Source organism: Pezoporus occidentalis, unplaced genomic scaffold (genome assembly GCF_034315485.1).
Source record: "Pezoporus occidentalis ecotype Australia unplaced genomic scaffold, CSIRO_AGI_Poc_V1 ctg85, whole genome shotgun sequence".
In the NCBI taxonomy this organism is placed as follows: Eukaryota; Metazoa; Chordata; class Aves; order Psittaciformes; family Psittacidae; genus Pezoporus; species Pezoporus occidentalis.
Window position 1 is genome coordinate 1230234 of NW_026916212.1, and position 19691 is coordinate 1249924.

Consider the following 19691-nt stretch of genomic DNA (forward strand, 5'->3'; position numbering starts at 1 on the left):
GGAGAAAGGGATGTCTGATGAAGCTGTCACATGGCAAGGTCAGGACAAACAGAAGATTCTTCTCCCAAAGAGCACGCAGGTGAAGATTGCAGTGCTGTAGGGTGGTGGATGTTTAAAGCTAACCAGGATTCCCCATCAAGGTCAGGGAAGAGAAATCCACCTACGATTACTAAACACATTGAGCCTTCTTCCTTGAGCTGACGAAGATCTTGAGCTGCCAAAAGGCAGGAGGCTTGAAGAGTGCTTGTGGGATGCTGGTCACCTGTCTGTCTTAATCTTATGTTTTATGTTTCTGATTTGGCTGACATGACACAGAACTTGGAACTGCATGTCTGACACAGTATTGATTGTCTTAGTTGTTTCTCCTATTGGACCAGGTTTTAGTTTTCTATTCAATTGATTGAATTATAGCAAATAATCAGGAAGACAGACTTAGCGTGTAAGGATTGGTTATTTTTAGTAGTTAGGTCATTCTATGATTTAATTCTAAGCCATTATTGAAAATATGATTTCTGATTTAAGTTTATATTTCTGTAGTCTTAACATTGTATTATTAACACAATACATGCTTTCCCCTACTGGGAATCTGCATTGAGGGAGAAGATGTCAGTGACACCTGAAAATACTCTGTAGTCTCACTGCCCTTTGAAAGCCTCTGCATGCAAAGGGTGGACAGCTAACACAGGCAGAAAGAACACTTCTTTGTGTGAACTTCTGTGTAAGTTTCAGAAATATCTATACTGCTGACTTGAAGGCAAAAGCAGTCATGTAGTTCAGGAGGCTTGGCGTGTCAGACAGCTGAAGTAGTGTGTAATACATGGGGTACTATGTAAAGTGGTATGTTGAGCTCCTTCCCCAGGAGTGCACACACATGCACATACACTTGCCTGTGAGGCAAACTGAGCCCCACATTTAGTGCCTGTTCTCAAGCTTAGTGTTCATGGTTGAGGTTAACAAGGAACAGCAGTTACTGGATGCACCTTCCACAGCTGATGTATTCTTTCTGTCTCACTCTTTGGCTGTGCTTTTAAGCCAAGCGAAGTCTGGACTCAGCCTCCTCTTTGCCTGGCTGTGCATGTGCATTCCCAACTCCAGCTCTTGTGGTTGCACTAGCACTTGCACAAGGGGGTAAGGAGGCAGTTGGGGCACTGTGGCTAAAAACTAACACACACACACACACAGACACACACACACACAAAGAAAATTGCAGATGGGTTACAAAAGCAGACAAAAGCGGATCAGTTTAAAAGCTGTGGAGTTGCCTCTGTTACCTCCTGATGCTTCCTCTGAGAATTCAAATTCACTTTGGGAACCTCCTTTTCTCACATGGTGATCAAAAGTAACCTACCTTGTTCCATCTTAGAGTACAATTTTTAAAGTAAGTAATCTGTTTTCGACAAAGACTTAAAAATGAACAGAAAAGGGCTGGTAGAGATGATACTCAACCTAAACCATGGTAAAACATTTGAAAGTCCATCTGGGTCAGCACGCACTCTGTTTCTTAAGCAGGCAATATGAACCTCTGAGGGACTAAATGGGATTGAAAATTTAAGAACTTAAGATTTCAGGGAGAAAAGACAGCAGCCATAGGTGGTTTAATGCTCCTTTTCACTGCAGGCAAAGACAAGTATGCCACTGTTCCGACCTGAAGAGCAGTCCTGCAGGAATAATACTCATGTCCTCACATCTCCTGATAAATAAATATGAAACTGATATCTAGGACAGGGTTCAAAGTAAAACCTTCAAAAGGCATATAGGGTGGGTGTCATGTCCTCAGCAACAGCTGTATCACTCTCCAGTCTTGCTCCTGATGTACAGTATTGCTTTGTACTCTAGATGTACCAGAACACATTCAAGCTATTTCATGCTATTTTCACTGAACTATGTTCTACCTACCACAGAGTATATACATGTTTCTATGGATTCTTTTTTTCTGGGTGAACAAAGCTTGTGGCTGTCAGTGGGAAATTAAAGTAATAGGAAATAAGGCAGCCAGTGAAGAAATGTTCCCACTCACCTCTGATCCCCAAACGTGAGGCCTTATAGGGGAGCCTGATAATGCAGCCTATGTAATTTCATGCCCTCTAGAGCTGCTGATGTGCTAACCCAGCAATTTCCGCCCTTTTATCAAAGCATTAGCCTTGATAAAGCGCCAGTAATCCCTCAAACTCAGAAAAATAGTGGGTATCATCTTGAAAATATTTCTCAGATAGGAGCTGTGACTACATAATGAGAAGACCTTCATCTCCTCAAAATATGCCTTTATTTACATTTTTGACCATTTCTATTTTGAAAACATAGTGATTGTTTTCTGGTTCATGGATTTAAGACCTATCCATTTTTCCTTGTTATTTGCCTGTAACAAAAAGTTGCTCAATCATTTGGTAGGCATTTTTTTAGCAAACCTAACTCCCTTCACAATTCTCACTGAATTTTAAATTAATTATGTGAGAGAAATTTGTCTTAATGCATTACCTGTTTTTTTTCATTTTCTCATATTGTTTGCAGGGTAAATGTAATAAGCTAATGAAAAATAATACTGAATATACATAGCTGCTGAATTTGACCAATTCTCAACTGATCATTTGCTACAATATTTACCAGTAGCTACTAAACCTTGAGTTACAAATGAAATATGAGGTAGGTGGGTAGGGGATAAAATGTGGTACGGGATCAAGTATCATCTAGTTGACTGGAGGTACAAAAGTGTTCCTTATCAGGTTGCAGAAATCTTATTCTATAAGAAAAATTCTCTTGAGGGAGCAAACAGGCCAGATCTCAGTAAGTGGAATGAAACCTGAAGGTTCTTTACATGAAAGTATGATCCATGTTGCAGCAGTATCTTATAAGACATATTGCTCTCTAAATATACTTGCCAATGGCTGTTTGCTGAGAGCTATAGGCATCTTTCCAAATACTGGAAATTCATGACATAAAGGAGGTCAGAGACTGTGAATTATTTTTGTCATATCACTCAAATAAGCAGGGAAAAGCAACTCATTAGTCTCAAAATCTACAATATCAATAGCACCAGAACTTTTCTTGTTTGGCTAATGGGGTCATGCAAAGTTTCAGCTGAATCCCAGAAGTTCTGTAACACTGTAACAGCGTCTGTTGCATCATAGTGTAAAAATGACAGAGGCTCTTGTCAGTGAGATTTTATGAGCTGGCAAAAAAGACAATGAGCTATTAATGGCTATTAGCTTGGGCCATGAGATGAGAATACTCAGCAAGGTTTGTGTATACAATTCCCCAGAAGGAAAGAATATGAATTACTTTTCTCAGACTATGTCTACTGTCACAAAATTGCAAAATTTCCAATGCTTTTGAGGGAAAATTGAGGAGATACTCTGTTTTTTGTCTTATCCTCTCTGATAAGATGGAAAGGCTCTGTAATGGAAGATGGTACGAAGAAACTTCCACTAGAAGAGATATCCTTTTTCTGTACTCCAGAAGGGAGAACGAGTGAATAAACATGAATAAACCTTAAGGACCATATTGGAACCAGATACGTGAAACTTTGCAATAAATATTAACTTTCCGTACCAAATCAAGCTGAACCATAACTGAGAAGTGAGATTTCACCATGGCCACCGCTGAAGTGAAACAGAGAGTGTGCAAAGGGTTTGGACAAAGCATGCCAAGACAAGTGGCCTGCTAGATCTAAATGAGCGATCCATTTTGAATACTTCTGCTTCCCTTCTCCTATCTATGAAAATCCCTAGAGGGTGCAACATTCAGTGAGCCCTTGAGGAATGTCTGTCTTTTCTGAGAAGACAGAACACTGAGAAAAGAGGGGCAGGAGGGTAAGTGCATGAGAGAGGAAATGCAGTAATGGAGCACTATGCCCCACTGTAGTAGAGTCAGAAGTAAAATCTGCCTGAGGGTCTAGGGTCTCACCTTTCTTTTTTGACTGAATGAGCAAAGTCCAGTGTCTTTGTCAGTCCTCAGTCTTTGTAATTAAAACATGATTACATTGAACACAGCTCAGCTTATCGTCTGCTTCTTTAAACAGAATTCAGTTGTGCTGTCTAAACTGTGGTATCAGTCAGTTGTTACTAAAATTTCATCAGTGCTTTAATCTTTATGAATCTTCATTCTTACATGGTTCAAACCACGCTCTCTGTACAAACTGCTATTGCCTTTAAAGTGTTAGGGCTGCTTCTGCTAAATGCAATGAATTATAATCCAGTTTGTAAAAATGACACATATTACACTCCTCCTTGCTGTGAGAAAAGATTCTAATTTTGTTTGTTGTTGTTTTTTTTTGTAAATTTAACTGAAAAGCAATTAAAAGAAACAAAAACTAGATTTTTTTTCTGATTTTCATTGGAACAGTCCCATGGAAAATGTCCAGCAAACTCAGGTATATACAGAGCAGGACTTTTGGTGAGCACTCCCCTGTGACTAAACAGGATGTTGCTCTTAGAGAATTGTGATTCACCATCAAAGTAGTCTCTGATGAGTTAACAGTTTTAGGTAATTACATGGTTTGCAATGTTTTCTAAAAGTTAATTGTGATACAAAAGGTGTAATCTTTGTCTTCTAGGAAGTTTTGATACAAATGTTTACTAGCCTTTAAGAAAATGTGACTTATTTACAACTATACAGGACAATGGATTCTGGGTCACAGGAATAAGTTGTACATAAAAATCACTGGATAGGAGGAATGGTTAGATGAATAAATGTGTCTTCAACTTTTTTTAATGAAGTGTCAGGAAGTCGTATGGTCATCTGAAAAGCTTTCAAATGTAGCTATAAGTACAGAACCCATACAATTAATGGCAATGTATTTCTGACAGCTTGACCACATTTAAGCTTTCCTTGATGTTATGCTGTGCAAGAATGCAAGAATTTCTACAATAGGCAGGTACATGGATTCAGTTTTAGGTACTGAGATGCCTTTATATTATTCTTATATCAACAGAAGCAAACAAACTACAAAAGAGCCTTGCTAGACTTTTTAATTATATATTTTTTTAATCAATAAAACACAAGGAATAATTTTACAGGAACTCTTTATTTTTATTTTAATCAGTAAACACATGGAATAATTTTACATGAAAAAGAAACTGCTGTGCAGAAGTTGTGATTTTCTTAAATAAGATGGAAATTCCCTTATATTACCGTTAAGCAGTATAATTAATGATGGTACAATCTGATTCTCTTGCTCTGCTTTAACTTTTGAATGGCTCATGATCTATAAAATAATTACATCAATAATTAAAACAATCAGATTATGTGGAATTCATTACACGAGTATGACCCTAACTCCAGCCTCTGGGTGCCAAGTGAGCTGAAAACCCTTGGCTCCAGTTTAAGGTAGATTCCCCTGACTCAAGCTCTGCAGAAGAGGAACACCATGCTCAAAATGACTCAGAACAGATGTACTAAAGGGCTCAGGTAAGCTATCAGGATAGGTGGGTTGCATCTGCAGCAAGGGCTCATAATACAGACTTAGAGTGACACCAGACAAGTACAGGAACATAAGCAGCTGCCCAGGGAGACTGCTCCAATGTACATGCTGTTTTCTAAGCTTTCCAAAATTACATAAGGGATCAGCAACCTCTAGAACTGTCTCAAATTGAAGCAGGAGTGATAGTTTAAAGCTTTTGCTCCTTTGCAGAAAAGTTCTATGCTATAGAAATGTAGTTTGTCCATTCCCTTTAAGATTAGCTACTTCAGTGCTGAAATTAGGAACTGAGCTGGACCAGAGTCCCTCCATCGCTTAAGCTCTGACTATAAACCCTGTATATGTATATATATATTTACTATAGGCTTTAATTTGAATGAAAAAAATTTTAGCTTGTTAGTTATTAGAATCATATTGCAACCCTAATGTGTCCTTTTATAGGAACAAAATAGATTACACACTGTTCTGATATATTTTCTGCCTGCCAAATTTCCGTGAGATGTTCCCGATGTTTGCAATATTGCTTTCAATAGACTCTTCTGTTGGATATAGTGAAAAGTAGTAAAATACTCCTCCTGCAGTGCTCTGTAGAAAGGCTCTTATGAATAAAAATATCAATTTTACTAATTTAGCTTGTGTAAGAATAACATGCTATAGTGATATCCCCAATTTTACTAATTTAGCGTGTGTAAGAATAATGTGCTATAGTGCTATCCCCTTTAGATACTTACATTTTAAATAGATATTATAAATGAAAATCTGATAATAGGACAAATGTGAAAAGGGTGAAAGCATCATGACAAAGGGAAGCAGTGTGGTTATATGAAGCTTATTACTGTTTTTACAGTGCAAAGCAAGTCTAAAAAGAATGGAACACTGATCTCAAATATACTTTGCATTGATAAAATATGTATTTTCGTGTAGCCTTTATTTAGGGAAAAAGACTGTCTTATTGACATATTTTTTCAGTTAGGCTGATGCTTTAAAATAAGATATGAAGTGTCATCAGAAAAGAAAAAGCTCTGGTTAACAGCTTATCACAACTGAAAACTAAAATACTTAAAATAAAAGTATGCTGCATAAAAATTATGTATGGCTTGCATAACCTGTGAGTAATTTTATGAAGCCAGGAAAAATGACCTCATGGTTAACAAACTGCCTGAATAATAATAAATATAAGTATTTCCTCTGCTGCCACAGGCTTTCTATGTGTGCATAGGTGAGTCACAATTCCTTCATAATTCTGTTCCTTTACAAACCATAATAGGGTAACAGCACTTTTATGCCTTTACAGAGATACTGTAAGGAAAAAACATTTACAATTCTGAGGCATTCAGATACTACAGTGACAAATGCCATTTAAATCTTTCAACCAAATTGGAAAAATCATACATTTACTTAAAATAAACCTGCATCTCACATGGGACTGAAACTCCTTGATGAATATTAATTTATCTTCACTGTTCAACAAATGGGTTTTTGCTTTCCTTTAGGGACAGCTAAACTCAAACAAGGAATGAAATAAGGATTCTATACACAACTCCTCTATGTCATCTTTTTTCTTCCATTCAAGTCTTCCTTCTGTGCTCAGAACCAGGACAACTCACCTCATGCCCCTCCAGATAGGGAGGGAGCACTTCCAGGTGCTCAGATGAGCACAGCCAGCGAGTCTGCCGACTCAGTGGCTCTCGCAGTCTCCGCAAAGCACAGCCACCCACAGTGTTCCCATGGAGGGCTTTGCCCTCTCCTCTGAGTCATGCTGCTACCTTCAGCAGACTATTGCTGGAAATAACCACCTTTCCCACAGACACAAGGAGAAACTGCAAACACTTTCAAACTTAATCTTACTTGCTGCATCCACATAGTCTCAGCCTTTTCCTTAAAAAGAACTACTTCTTAGAAAGAACTACCCTCTAAGAGCTAAACAGAAGGAACTTAAGAGTGACAGCATCTTTCAAACAGTAAAGCACCTCATGGCACACTTCCAGAGTTGTACTTGCCAGCATGTTCAAACCAATCTATGGTCTCTTTTTACAGAAAAAAAACCAAAAACAAACCCAAACCAAAAGAAAACAAAACTCTTTATAAAATATATTACTGCTTTTTAAGCTATAAAGTCAGCGCTGGATTAAAACCTTTTGGAAACCTACAATGATTTTGGTTTCACTTCAATGACATTTGTATCAAGAGAAGGAACATTTTTTCCTGGCTTCCTTGGCAAGGCAAAACTCTTCTACAAACCAGTATGTCTTATAAAACTCAGGATGTCTCCTCAACATTTTCTGACCTATTGGCAATCAATAGCAAGCCATCTCATGCTAAGGCAAAACTGCACTTTGCCAGCATGCTTCTATTTTCTTCTGTAAATTTTGTGTGGCTGTAAGTAATATAGGAAGCTCTTAAGGACAAGGTATAGAGCCCTGGTGAGAGATCTTCATAGAAGGAAGACAAGTATGTGAAAGAAAGTTAAAAACAGAATAGTGTAACTAGAAAGAAAACATTTCTTAAATCTTTTGCTATCTACATTTCAGTGTGGTCTCATATAAACTTTTAATCTTTGACAAAAAATAAACATAATTTGTTAAGTGCTTATTTAGTATGCAAATTCTTCACTACTTCTTAAACTCGTAAGTAACAAAGATGAGGTGCGACTTAATTTACTAGAAGCTTGCCAGTGCTGAATTTCCTATCTGTGTTCTTTTGTTAATTATAATTTTGTACACGTTAAACTCATTGGATTAAATAGATACATGCTAAATTTACAGTGACAGTTTATGAAGCACCCTCCTGGCTACTCCAAGATATACAGCAAGAGTTAAACTTTCAGGGTACCTCTAAACATTTTCTGCATAAATATGGATATTTCAATTTGCAGATACAATTGTGCCCTGCTTATTTGAGTACAGTGTGCAATAAGATAGGTTTTGTGCATACATTTTTAGGCCTGCCAAAAATCTCTTTCAAGTTCAAACAGTTACACAGTTTAATGGATCAATCCTTTATGGTCCACTTGACCACAAAAATCTCTTTTTTGAAGTATCCTGGGTTCAGCTGGACACACTAAAACAAGCAGAAAAAGAAAGCCAAGGTACTTCAGTAATTTTCACCCAAAATTCTGCATGTGCTTCTATCTTCTCAGTTGTTATTACATCAGTTACGATACAGTATTTGGTGCATTCTCGAAGTTGGTATGTTTGGCTTTGTGAACTAGCAGTTTGCTTTCACAGAACTGATAAGGAGGAAATTTGGAAAATGATGCTTTTTCCTTTTGAAAATTATAAGTTGATAAAAAAGATTGGGATTGCTACATAAAAGCTGACTTTTGCATAATTTGGAGTGAAAAATTGTTCTATATACATTTGTATATAAAAATATGATTATGCATTTTTCATATTAAAAAATGTTAGAATCTTTGAACTCAGTTACTCTCCAAAAATGAGTAATACTTATAGCATGTCCTTGAGTATCACAGAATGCCATAAGTGTGTTTATTCTTTCTTTGCATCATTCCTTTGCACGTGTGCTTGATTTGCTTCTTGTTCTGCTTCTTGTTTATAGAGTTTAGAAAATTTTGACCACTGCATCTAAGTTTATAATTTTACAGTAACATTTTAGAGGCAGACCTGAGCAAAAATTTCTGCTTTTTTTTTGCTTTTAATTCATTTCTCCATTTTCTTCTTTAGTGGTCTCTTGAAAAATCCAGCCTGAAGGAAAGAAAAAAAAAGTGACTAAAAAATGCTCAAGCATACAACCCATATTGGTTGCGTTCATGTGCTGGTTCTTAATACTTTTTTTTTAATACTTTCAGTACAGTTAAGAAGTGATTTAATATTTTGTCACTTTAATACAGCATTGCTTTTCCTGGAATGGAAAAGCTAAAGTGACATGTAGCAAAAGCAGACAAAAGGAAACAATATACAGCGAGTGATTGCTGAACCATTGTTATGCTCACATAATGTCAAAAGCTAAAATGCTTAATAATATTTGATATTAATTTGTATAAATAATACTGTATTTTATACTTGTCAAATCTTTCAAGAGGTTAGGTACGTTGAAATTTATAAACTGTAACCTTCCTATGCTAAATGTTTAGCTTGGAGTGCCCACTTGTGGCAATACTTACACCACAGGCCTAGCATCTCTTGCACAAACTAAAAAACTGGTTATCAAAGGCCACAGCCAAAGCTAAAAAACCTGCCCTTAATAAATCCTTAATCATAGTAAAATATCTTTTATTTTTCTTTTCATAACGTATTGGCAATATAAGTTTCAAGTGGTATCTGTGAGCAGAAAATTTAAGTATATTTTTTTATTTTCATGAAGACAAGAACATGCAGCTTACCTTCCACAAAGCAAATATAAGCAGTGCAAGAATCAGGAGTCCAGCGAAGATACTCAGAAGGATAACCCATAAGGGGACTGTACCTGGTGGAAGCTCTTTGGAAATCTTAATCATGGTCTGCAATTTGTTCAGAATATAAGCAGTAAATAACTTTTCCTTCTAAAATATCAACAAAGCAGCGTGACTTTTTAGCAGCATGCAGTGATTTTCATGGGTGCTTCATTTTAAGTACAGGAATTTGTAGGAGGGAATGGGAAAATAATCTGCAACACAAGCCCCGATATTTACATAGTATCTTGCACTTTTTAAGTGCACGCATTTCATGAGGGCCAGCCCTGCTGTAAGTCAGTAATCACTGTTATAATGGATACAGGGCAAAAAAATGAATACATGAAGTGTATGTTGAGAATTTTCTTTAGGATATTCTTGATCCCCCACTGCCAGCCTCCCTAAAAGGTGGCAGTGATCAACAACCTTCTAAACCAGTTAAACAAAATAAGTGCAGAAGGCTGTGTAGATACTAATTTGATTTTAAACAAGGCACATCTGGTGCAAACTAAACTGAAATAAGGAATTTTCACATTTAAATAAATGTGACCATATGGGAGTTTGAATTATTTTAAGAATTTATTAGAGTTCAAAAAAGTTCAAAAAAGTTGAAGAGTTGAACAGTAAACATTCAACTTGAAATTATGTCTTAAAAAAGTTAATTCTGAAATTCCTTGGTGTGTAAACACAAGTCTCCCAGCTCTGTTTCACTCCTGGATTGAATTTTAATCTATCGCTTAAAAGAAATGCTCAAATACAATAGCAGCTATTAGTTGACCTTTCATATTTGTATTTTTGAAAATATTTTGCACAAGATGTAATTTATATTATTACTTTGCTCTAAATTTTGGGGTATTAACATACTAAGTCTTTTGCTTAAAAATGTACATTTTAGTAAATAAGCCGCTGCAGGTATAAGTTATTGCAGAAAAGCAATGCATTAACCACTATAAATGTGTTGGAATAACAAGTCTTAAAGGATAAATAACAACTCCAAATTAAAGATGTTTCTCTTTATACTTGACACCACTACTACGATTTTTTTTTTTCTAAGAAAATGACAGGGAAATTCCAAAAGATAAAAGATCCCGTTTCAAATATATAACCAGGGTGCTGAAGTGGAAAGTAATAACAAACAAAGAAATAATAAAGAAAATAGAATGCACAAAGTAAGAGCACTCTTAAATGACCCAGGACAACTTCTAAAATACTATTGATTCCTTAAAAGAATTTGAATTGCTTTTAATTTACATAGATGCAGGAAGCATTTATACTGCAGCAGGCAGAAATACTTCAGATAGTACTTCTCCCCCATGTATATTGATGGGCAGTGGGATTTTGGTATCATTATCTGACTAATTCTGACATTTCTACGATAATAATGAAAACACTCCTATTCAGACTGAGATAATACTATAAAACAGGTAACAATCAGTTCACTAGGAATGAATGAAAATGAATGAAAGTAAACCCATGAATTATTATGTCCTTACCTCTAGTTTTTGATGGTCATTTCTCAGAATCAGTGACGAGTTCTCACTCCTAAGTAACGCTTTCACAACAAGGGTTAAGCTGTGAATACTGGCCTGGAAAAAGTAAGAAATGGCTATGGCTTATAATTAGGTATTTTGAAGTAGAGAAGAGAAGGGTGAAAGCAAAACTTTATGCTGCATTTTGGGATATGCTGAAAAATGTGAAAGCCAGTGAAGCTGCTTATGTGTGTCACACCTTCAGCATATATACCACTGTTTACAAGATAGCGATGAAGACTTGAAAGAGTCGATCACAGAGATTTCAAATAAATACTAAGTAATTCTGGAATACTACGTTGTAAACAGGGGCAGATTCAGGCTTTATAAAAATTCTGCTGTATCTCCCCTCCTGTCCTTTCCATTAAAAAAGACACAAACCAGGAGCTCAGTATCACTGGGCAAAATGGACCACAGCCTGGTCACTGTTGTAACCATCAAGACAGTAGTGAGCTGGAGTGCACTTTCTCTCCTCTGCTCTGTTTGATGAAAAAATATTTTTAAGACTTGAGAAATCTTTCCAGATTAGAAATCATTTTAAAATTATATTCTTCTATATACCCCTCCTTATATATGCTGAATTAGAATTTGTGGGTGTATAAATAACAACTATTCAAAAAAGTACCATTAATACAGAATAAGGTGCCTTTTTACCTGCTAGGTAAGAAATTCCTGCTAGGTTCTAAGTACTTTCTTTAAGGATAGCAAAATACATGTAACTCAGATTTGAGGAAATCTTAAAATAGCAACAGAAATGGTTTCAAATACTAGGGGACTGTGGAGACTTAAGAAAATGAAATGTATGATTTTAATAGACATCAGAAACTCGAGTTTCTTAAACCCATGAGTATTCTGAATACAAATAGGATTTACTTACTTTTATGATGGTAGGTTTCCAAACCCTTAATGAAATGTTCACTTGATATAAGTCAGATGGGACCAGGGCACAATTAATAGATGCACAGCTGTATGTATCACAGTCCTGTTTAAAAGGCACCAGCAAGAATCAATAGCAAGATACTTCATGTTACTAAAACAAAAACATGTAAACTACTATATAGCATAGAAACAGAGAATGGTTTGGGTTAAAAGTGACCTTAGAGAAAATCTCATTCCAGCTCCATGCCACAGGCAGGGATACCTTCCACCAGGTTGCTCAAAGCCCCATCCAGCCTTGAACACTTCCAGGAATGGAGCATCCACAGCTTCTCTGGGTACCTTGTACCAGTGCCTCAGCACCCTCACAGAAAAGAATATATACAGATCATAGACTTGCTATGACACTAGTACTAACCTGATATGAATTATATGTAAAAATTCTTACGTAAATTTTTTTATGTAAAAATGACACTGCAGTATATAATATATAAACTGAGTTGAGATATTCATGCTGTGGTAGAATACATTCAGCTATCGCAGGTTTGCTTAGCCTTGAGAAAGCTTTGTTACTGTATGTACATAGGAAAAGACAACAGCTACGTTCCTAAAGGCGGCATAGTTTATAACAGCCAGTGTTTTTCTGCTAACACACCTATGGCTTCTCTGCAGTGTTTCTTGATCCTTTCAAATCATGTTACACATGAATCTTTCAAGCAGGGGAGGATATGTGAGAGAAAATGTAAGTATCTTTACTTCCCAGTATCACTTGCTAGCTGGGAGGGCAGCAGAATTATGTTCAACACTTGGGAATATTTGCACAGCCTAGACTTTTATCACCACTGTAAAGGACTATGATAAGCTGGCAAAATATTCTTCTTATGGCATGGTTTCATTCACATAAGAAATTCAACTTGTACCTCTATGTTGAGGAGGTAGTATGAAGGTTTCCCTCTGACATGCCAACACAATTCTGGCAGCAAAATTACTTTGCAACTCTCCCATTTAAATGTGAAAGGCTAATCTTTTCCAGATGAGATCATTAATTATATTTCTACCAGCTGCACAGAAAATCTGTCAGATCAGAGTGCCAGCATTTGAAAATACTTTCAACTGGATATCTAAAAATATTGCAAGGGAGATGAGAAGCTCTTAAAATATTACTATTTAGTAATTACCGTGGGAATATAGAAGGTGGAGATTTACTCAACTGTCAAATGTGCTACCGTTGTTTACACATTTGCTAAATTAAAAAAAACCAAAACTACAAAACAATTCAGTTCCACATACAGTTTTGTAGCCGAGTAAAATCTACAGCTAGTCTGCATAAAGATAGCTTTTGAGGTTATTGAGACAAAATGTTTCCATAGTATACAGTTTGAGAGAAGCTTTTATGTATTTATTGCATAAGTAATCAGCTCCAAGATCTAGGTTAGTATCTGGAATGAATATGTATACTATATGTAGTCTTACCATAATTGTATCCTTTGTAGGTTCTTTTATTTTTGGAACCACAAATGATTTCCCAGTGCTGATCCTTAAGGGATCTACAGGGTAACTAGCTTGGCAGATGGTATTCTGTCAGTAGAAATACAAATATTACTCTTATTGTCTGCATATACAATCTATTACAAAAAATATTCTGCAAACAGGGCAACAATAATAATATTTAATAATATCAATAATATTTACAAACTGCTAAATGTAACAAAACTGCATATTGCAAGATAGTGAAATAGGAAACTCAGATGGTGTAGGTACTAAAGTATCATTATTCAAACAACAAAAGAGCTTGTTATGAGATAATTTAATTTAAACTCTACCCAGCTACCTAGACATATGTAGAAGCAAACCAGAGCTTCCTGCAAGATGACAGCTACACGAACCAGCAAGAATTAGCTATTAGGAAAGCTAAATACCTTTTGCATAGGAATCCACAGAGGTTCTGCCTTAGCAAGCAGACAGGCAGGTTAAGTGTAAGATTCAGGAGCCTCCATGGAGGCACAGCAGGTGCTGGAGCACTGCTAGAACTCCATGGCTCCTTCAAAGGCAGCTGGAAAATCTTCTGGTGTCTTTGGAATAGGGGAATTTGTTTTCTTAGTCAGCTCATTCACTTTCAGATTGCTAGCATGAAGAGGATTGCAAACCCCTGCAGAGCACTTTGGCAAACTACTATCAATACAGCGTAAGTAGTGGTAGATGAATTATACCCACAGGAAAAGTACAGATTTGTTGAGTTTGTGTGCAAACATGGGTCAAATGTGTGATTTTGTAGCAACGAAACTAATGGGAAAGGAATTTAAGAACAGACGCAATTTTTTATATTCTAAACATGAAATATTTTGGGGTTGAGGGATTTTTTTGGTTTTAAAATGAAGCTTGAGCTTTCATTTAGATCATGTGATTTAGGTTTTAGTGGTGCAACATCTCAAAACTAAATTAAATATTTGGAGAGAGGCACATGCGTGTCTGTTTCTGAGGGGAAGATTAAAAAAAAACAAACAGGTTTAGGTCATCACTTATTGTTATTTGGCTTCTTCAGCCATCCAGTTACTCATATAGCTCTAGTTTTAATATATACAGAACTGAATTTATGTGACTTGCTGGAATTGGGATCTCCTTCAGTTGCTCTGGAGGAGTGAAATGGAAAAAACTCAAATGAGGGCTGCAGTGAAGAGCATTTGAAAGACATGACCTACCATCCCCTTCAAGATGTCTCAGTGCCCCAGAGGAGGAAGAAGCCAGAGGACTGCTAGTGCTGGAGAGGAGACGTGCAAGAAGGCTAATTTCAGTAACAGAAAGAAGAGGACTAAACAGGAGATTGAGCTCTAGGTGTACACAGCAGCAATAAGCACTAAGCGCTGCAATAAGCACTGACTGCAATAGAGATAATCTGAGGCTCAGTAGACAAAACTAAGAAAGAAACTCCTGTTGCTCTTATCTCAGTTTGAACCTTTAATCACTTGGCAATATATCAGATTAACCTTGTTATAGTACAGTTATTGTTCAACATCATTTTAAAATCACTTGCTTCTTTTAAATAAATTTCTGTCATACATATCTGTACATATGCTTAAAAGACCACCATCCTGTCTTTTAGACTAAAAGCTGCATCTACCTTGAAGCAAGGTATAACCACAAATGTTTGCATTATGCAATTCCTTACAAGAAAAAAATTCAAATTTAAATTAAGTATAAAAATGTAAATTCCTAGCTTACTTGGGAATGTGACAATGCAGTAAGGTAGAGAAGAGTGTTCTTGGCTGCAGTTACATTGGGAAATAAGATCTGCAGTGTGAGGTTTGGCATTGGAAAATGTTCACCTTTTTCAACCTATAAAAAAAAAAAAGGTTTTGATTAGTACTTTCCTTATTTTGATGGTATTTGATTGTGATTTTTTTCCCTTTCCTGGTTTTCCTTTTCTTTTGTGATTTATTTTTATTTTTATTTTTTATGTTCTCATAGTCGGTTATACAAAATGTGGTGTGATGAACTCTTTTCCCTGAGAACAGCCTGTTGTGAACTAGCAAATGTATTCTTCCGTGGTCTTTGTAATAAAATGCATTATTGAAGAAAATCAAAGGAACAGGATGAAAGAGGCAATTTTAAAATAAATTTCTTCTTGTTATCTTGCTTACTGCATCCTCTTTATCATCTGGGATTTCTACCTATAGCAATTTCATTTTAATTTTTAATAAAGACCCAAAATGCTTTAAGATGGGATAGGAGCCACTGTAACAGCAAAGGCTCCTGCCAGGTACTCCTCAGGTGTGCTTATATAGCAGCCCTCCTGCTCACCTGCTCCTCTCTCCTATTTTTCCTGAGAAGATCATGCGATACATCTGTAGGCTGCTGCTCCTTTTGACCAGGCTGCTGTGGCCAAAGGTGGAGAAAACTCCTAGGTGGAATTGCTGGCAGGGGTAACGGGTGATCCTGACTCTGAAGTGGACAAGCTCAGTAAAGATAAAGAACCTTTTTCTTCAGACATCATTTGTGATAAGCTGCTGGCAGCTCTAAATGTAATTGAATTCAATCCTATTTCAACTTGAGGTTGGGCTTCTAATCCATTAAGTATCTTTCACAAGTGATTTTAGTTTGCAGTATTCATTCCATTGGGAAGACAACATTCTTCAAGCATGGCATTTGCCTTTTTCAAAGCTGACTGGATTTTGAAAATACCTTTTCTAAACTGCAATGTACATAGGTCAAGTTCTCATTTACCACGGCATGTTAGCTCTCTCCTGCTGAGGGTAGCAGCTCTAAACCCCACTAGAACTATTCTACAGGGATGGACCACTCTGAAAACCTCTGACTCACCTTATTCCAAAGCAAGCAAAAAGAAAAAAAAGTTGTTGAACACAAAATACCCACGTAGAAGGTTTAACATACTGCACATCTTCTATTAAAGTAATAGGCTATCACATTAAGTAATGCAAACTAATTTTTATGGTTTTAATGGTTTCTTACCCTATAATGTAGGGTAACTTCATCTCCAATCTGCTCTGTTGTGTTAATGGCAGTAGGGACAGTATCATTTGCTGCAATTATAACATGGTGCTCTTTGAAAACACTGCGGATTTAAAAAAAAAAACAACAACAAATAACACAACCAAAAAAACCCAGTAAGCACACAAACTTCATAAAAACTGCAGCACTTAATAATATAGATATTTTCATTATTTCATGAAACCCCCAGGACTACTCTCAATTAAGAATGCACTACTACTTCCATTGGAGTTTAACCCCCCCATTTTTTTGAATAGTATTAACTTTTCATTATGCACATTTAAATGTTGTGTTCTCATGAAATTATAAAATAAGCAAATATTGTTCCTAAGAATATACAGGGCCCAATTTTGCTGTTGTTATTCTAGCCATGCAGTCCCTTATCCTGACTATTGCCACGTGAAATAGGGAGGGTCCTAAGAAAGAGAGAACCAAATTAAAAGAGAACAAAATCAGTTTCTGTATTCATCCTTATTCCCTACAGGACAAAAGAAGTCTAGATTTGCACCATGAAATGCATCCAAAATTAATCTGACTTAATTATTTACACCTGTTCACCATGCAATGTAGTCTACTGATAATATTAATAATGTTTTTCTGGGATGGAATTTAACTGCATTCTAGATATTTCTGAAAATAAAGTGTATTACAAGATGTGCATTAAAGTTTATGTTTGAGTTGATAAAAACAAGCTCCTGAGAATCTAAAATTAAAGGTAATTTTTGAAGCTGGAAATCAAACACCACACCATGCAATATTATAGTGACATGAACTCATGGCCATCAGGAAGTTGCAAGTATTTGCTTTCTTACATACCTGAAATGCCTTTGAAAGAAGAGAGCAAAGTACAAGAATCAACAAAAGCTGCTGTTGTACTTGCAAACAGCAGATCAAATCTAAATAGATAACATGGAGATGCAGCAAGATAGGGACAGTAACTGCTCCATTAGTTTGTGTAACTGCTCTTTTCCATGTAGCCTGTGCTTCCTGTTCAAGAGACTAGAAGCTGTCATGTGTACATATTCAGCACAGCTCAACAACAACCCTATATTCTCTTTGAACATCTGCTATTTACTGTGCTAGTAAATAAAGCACACAGAAGCATACCTTACAAATATTAATCCTACTTCGTATTTTATAGGAATTGTTATGTGTCCTCTGTTGTCACTCAAGGTCTCAGGTGGTTCTTCACTGTCACTAAAAAAAACAACACATGCCACTGAGATCAGACTATGCATACACAAAATGACTACTGAGTGTGAAGGGATCTTAAGAAACAAATACATATCTAGGTATAAAATCACTACTCCTCTCCAGTTAATTAGTACCTTTTAACAATAAATTCAAAATAATATTTCCAGTAACTGAAAAGTTAAATCCTGCATCAGCCCCAGCTCTTTGTTAAAATTACAGACTGCAGTTGACTGAATGAAAATGGGCCAAGGAAGGGTCACTAATCTCACACCATCCCTGGATTTTTCAGGGAAAACAAACACTGGGGGCAAGTTCATTCCTTTATCACAGACAACTTCTGCAACGCTCTTCCACTTTGAAGGCCAGATCTTTTTGTTTAGCATGAACTGTGATTCCTGCTAAAATAGGTAGTAATTTTTTAAGAGAATAAATCTTTTCTGAAGGTAAACGTATTGGAAATTATGCCTTATTTGTGACTCTCAGTCTCTAGAGACAAACCACTATTTATTTACTCCATTACTCTACTGCTGGACTGAGTACTTCTGTAAAGGTTCTAACTCTACTTCTGAGCTCAGAAAAGTCATCCTTGCTTTATAATGAAATACAAAGCTGTGGAGCTTTCTAAGGAAAAAAAAAAACAACAAAACCAAACCAAAAATCAGAAGGTGAACAAGTAAGGATTGCAACTAACCTTGTTGCGTATACATGAATGGTAGCATTTTCCAGGAGATACGATGCATTGAATTGGAACGATATTTTGAAAGAAATCTGTTTAGGGAAATACATTACACATTTTAAAAGAAGAGAGAAAAAAAAGCATACTGATATGGTTTGATCTGATGAAAAATGGGCACATTTTTGCTACTTTTATATATAGAATCTGTATTCACATTTTAAGTTTTCTATAAGGGAATCCTCAAATTTTTAGAACTAAGAAGCCTCAGTAAAACTTACTCTACAGTATATTAGAAATCCATGGCTAAATAATTCTTAATAGAAACCAACTGGTCTTACAAGCAATATATAAAAAAAAAAAATATTTTTCTTTTTCCCCTTCTCTAATGAGGAAGAAACAAAGCTTCAGCACCTGACCACGACAGTGAAGATGAGCTTTCTATAGAAGGCTACTGGACTCAATTAATATACAGTTAAACACCAAGAATACCAAACAGAAATGTTCACAATGCAAATAAATGACTACTAGGTCTCACAAAAATTCCCTATTCATTATAACTAGGGCAAATCTACCACAGTTTGGCAGTATATAAAATCTGGGAACACTGTGCTAAACATGTCCTTCATATGCTGACACTTAAGGATAATTTTATATGAAGCAAAAGCTTTATTATTTGTTACTGTAATGGATTTTTTTGCTCAGACTTTCATTTTTTTCTTTAATATTAACAAATATTCCTACAAAGTGACCCAGAGAAAGTTGTCTTACGTATTTCTTCACATTTAAAAAACAGCAAAAAGAGCCGGGAGTGTCTTTAAAAAAGAGTTTATTAGGGAAGCTTATCAGTGAATCAGATTGAGTTCTGAATGCAAATAAGAATATAATATTTCTAAATTTGGGGATCTACAGCCACAGATAAACTAACCAAAAAAGCATGAAAGGAAAATGTGAAAAGTCCCGTAAAGCTGTGAATGGAGCACTGTGGGCACTGGCCTTGGGTATTATGCTTATTTGGCTGCAACAAAGTTAACAGCTCACTTAATTCCTATGAGTAAGTCCAAGACACAAGCTCGAAGGTGCATGCAGAAGGCAATGTAAAAGAACAAC

The 19691-nt window shown here is 36.1% G+C and overlaps 1 protein-coding gene across 2 annotated transcripts in view; it reads right to left on the minus strand.

Annotated features, from left to right (window-relative positions):
• Positions 1-7483: 7483 nt before the first annotated feature.
• Positions 7484-19691, minus strand: part of LOC134156353 (integrin alpha-1-like) — a 73633-nt gene continuing 61425 nt past the window's right edge. For both annotated transcript variants that reach the window (XM_062604316.1, XM_062604317.1), the window contains 9 exons: positions 18600-18676; positions 17822-17911; positions 16676-16778; positions 15428-15541; positions 13682-13786; positions 12210-12314; positions 11297-11389; positions 9756-9872; positions 7484-9117 (listed from right to left, as the gene is read on the minus strand). In XM_062604316.1, coding sequence (XP_062460300.1) covers positions 9073-9117; positions 9756-9872; positions 11297-11389; positions 12210-12314; positions 13682-13786; positions 15428-15541; positions 16676-16778; positions 17822-17911; positions 18600-18676 — 849 coding nt within the window. In that variant the 3' untranslated portion in view covers positions 7484-9072. The remainder of the gene's footprint in view (positions 9118-9755; positions 9873-11296; positions 11390-12209; positions 12315-13681; positions 13787-15427; positions 15542-16675; positions 16779-17821; positions 17912-18599; positions 18677-19691) is intronic.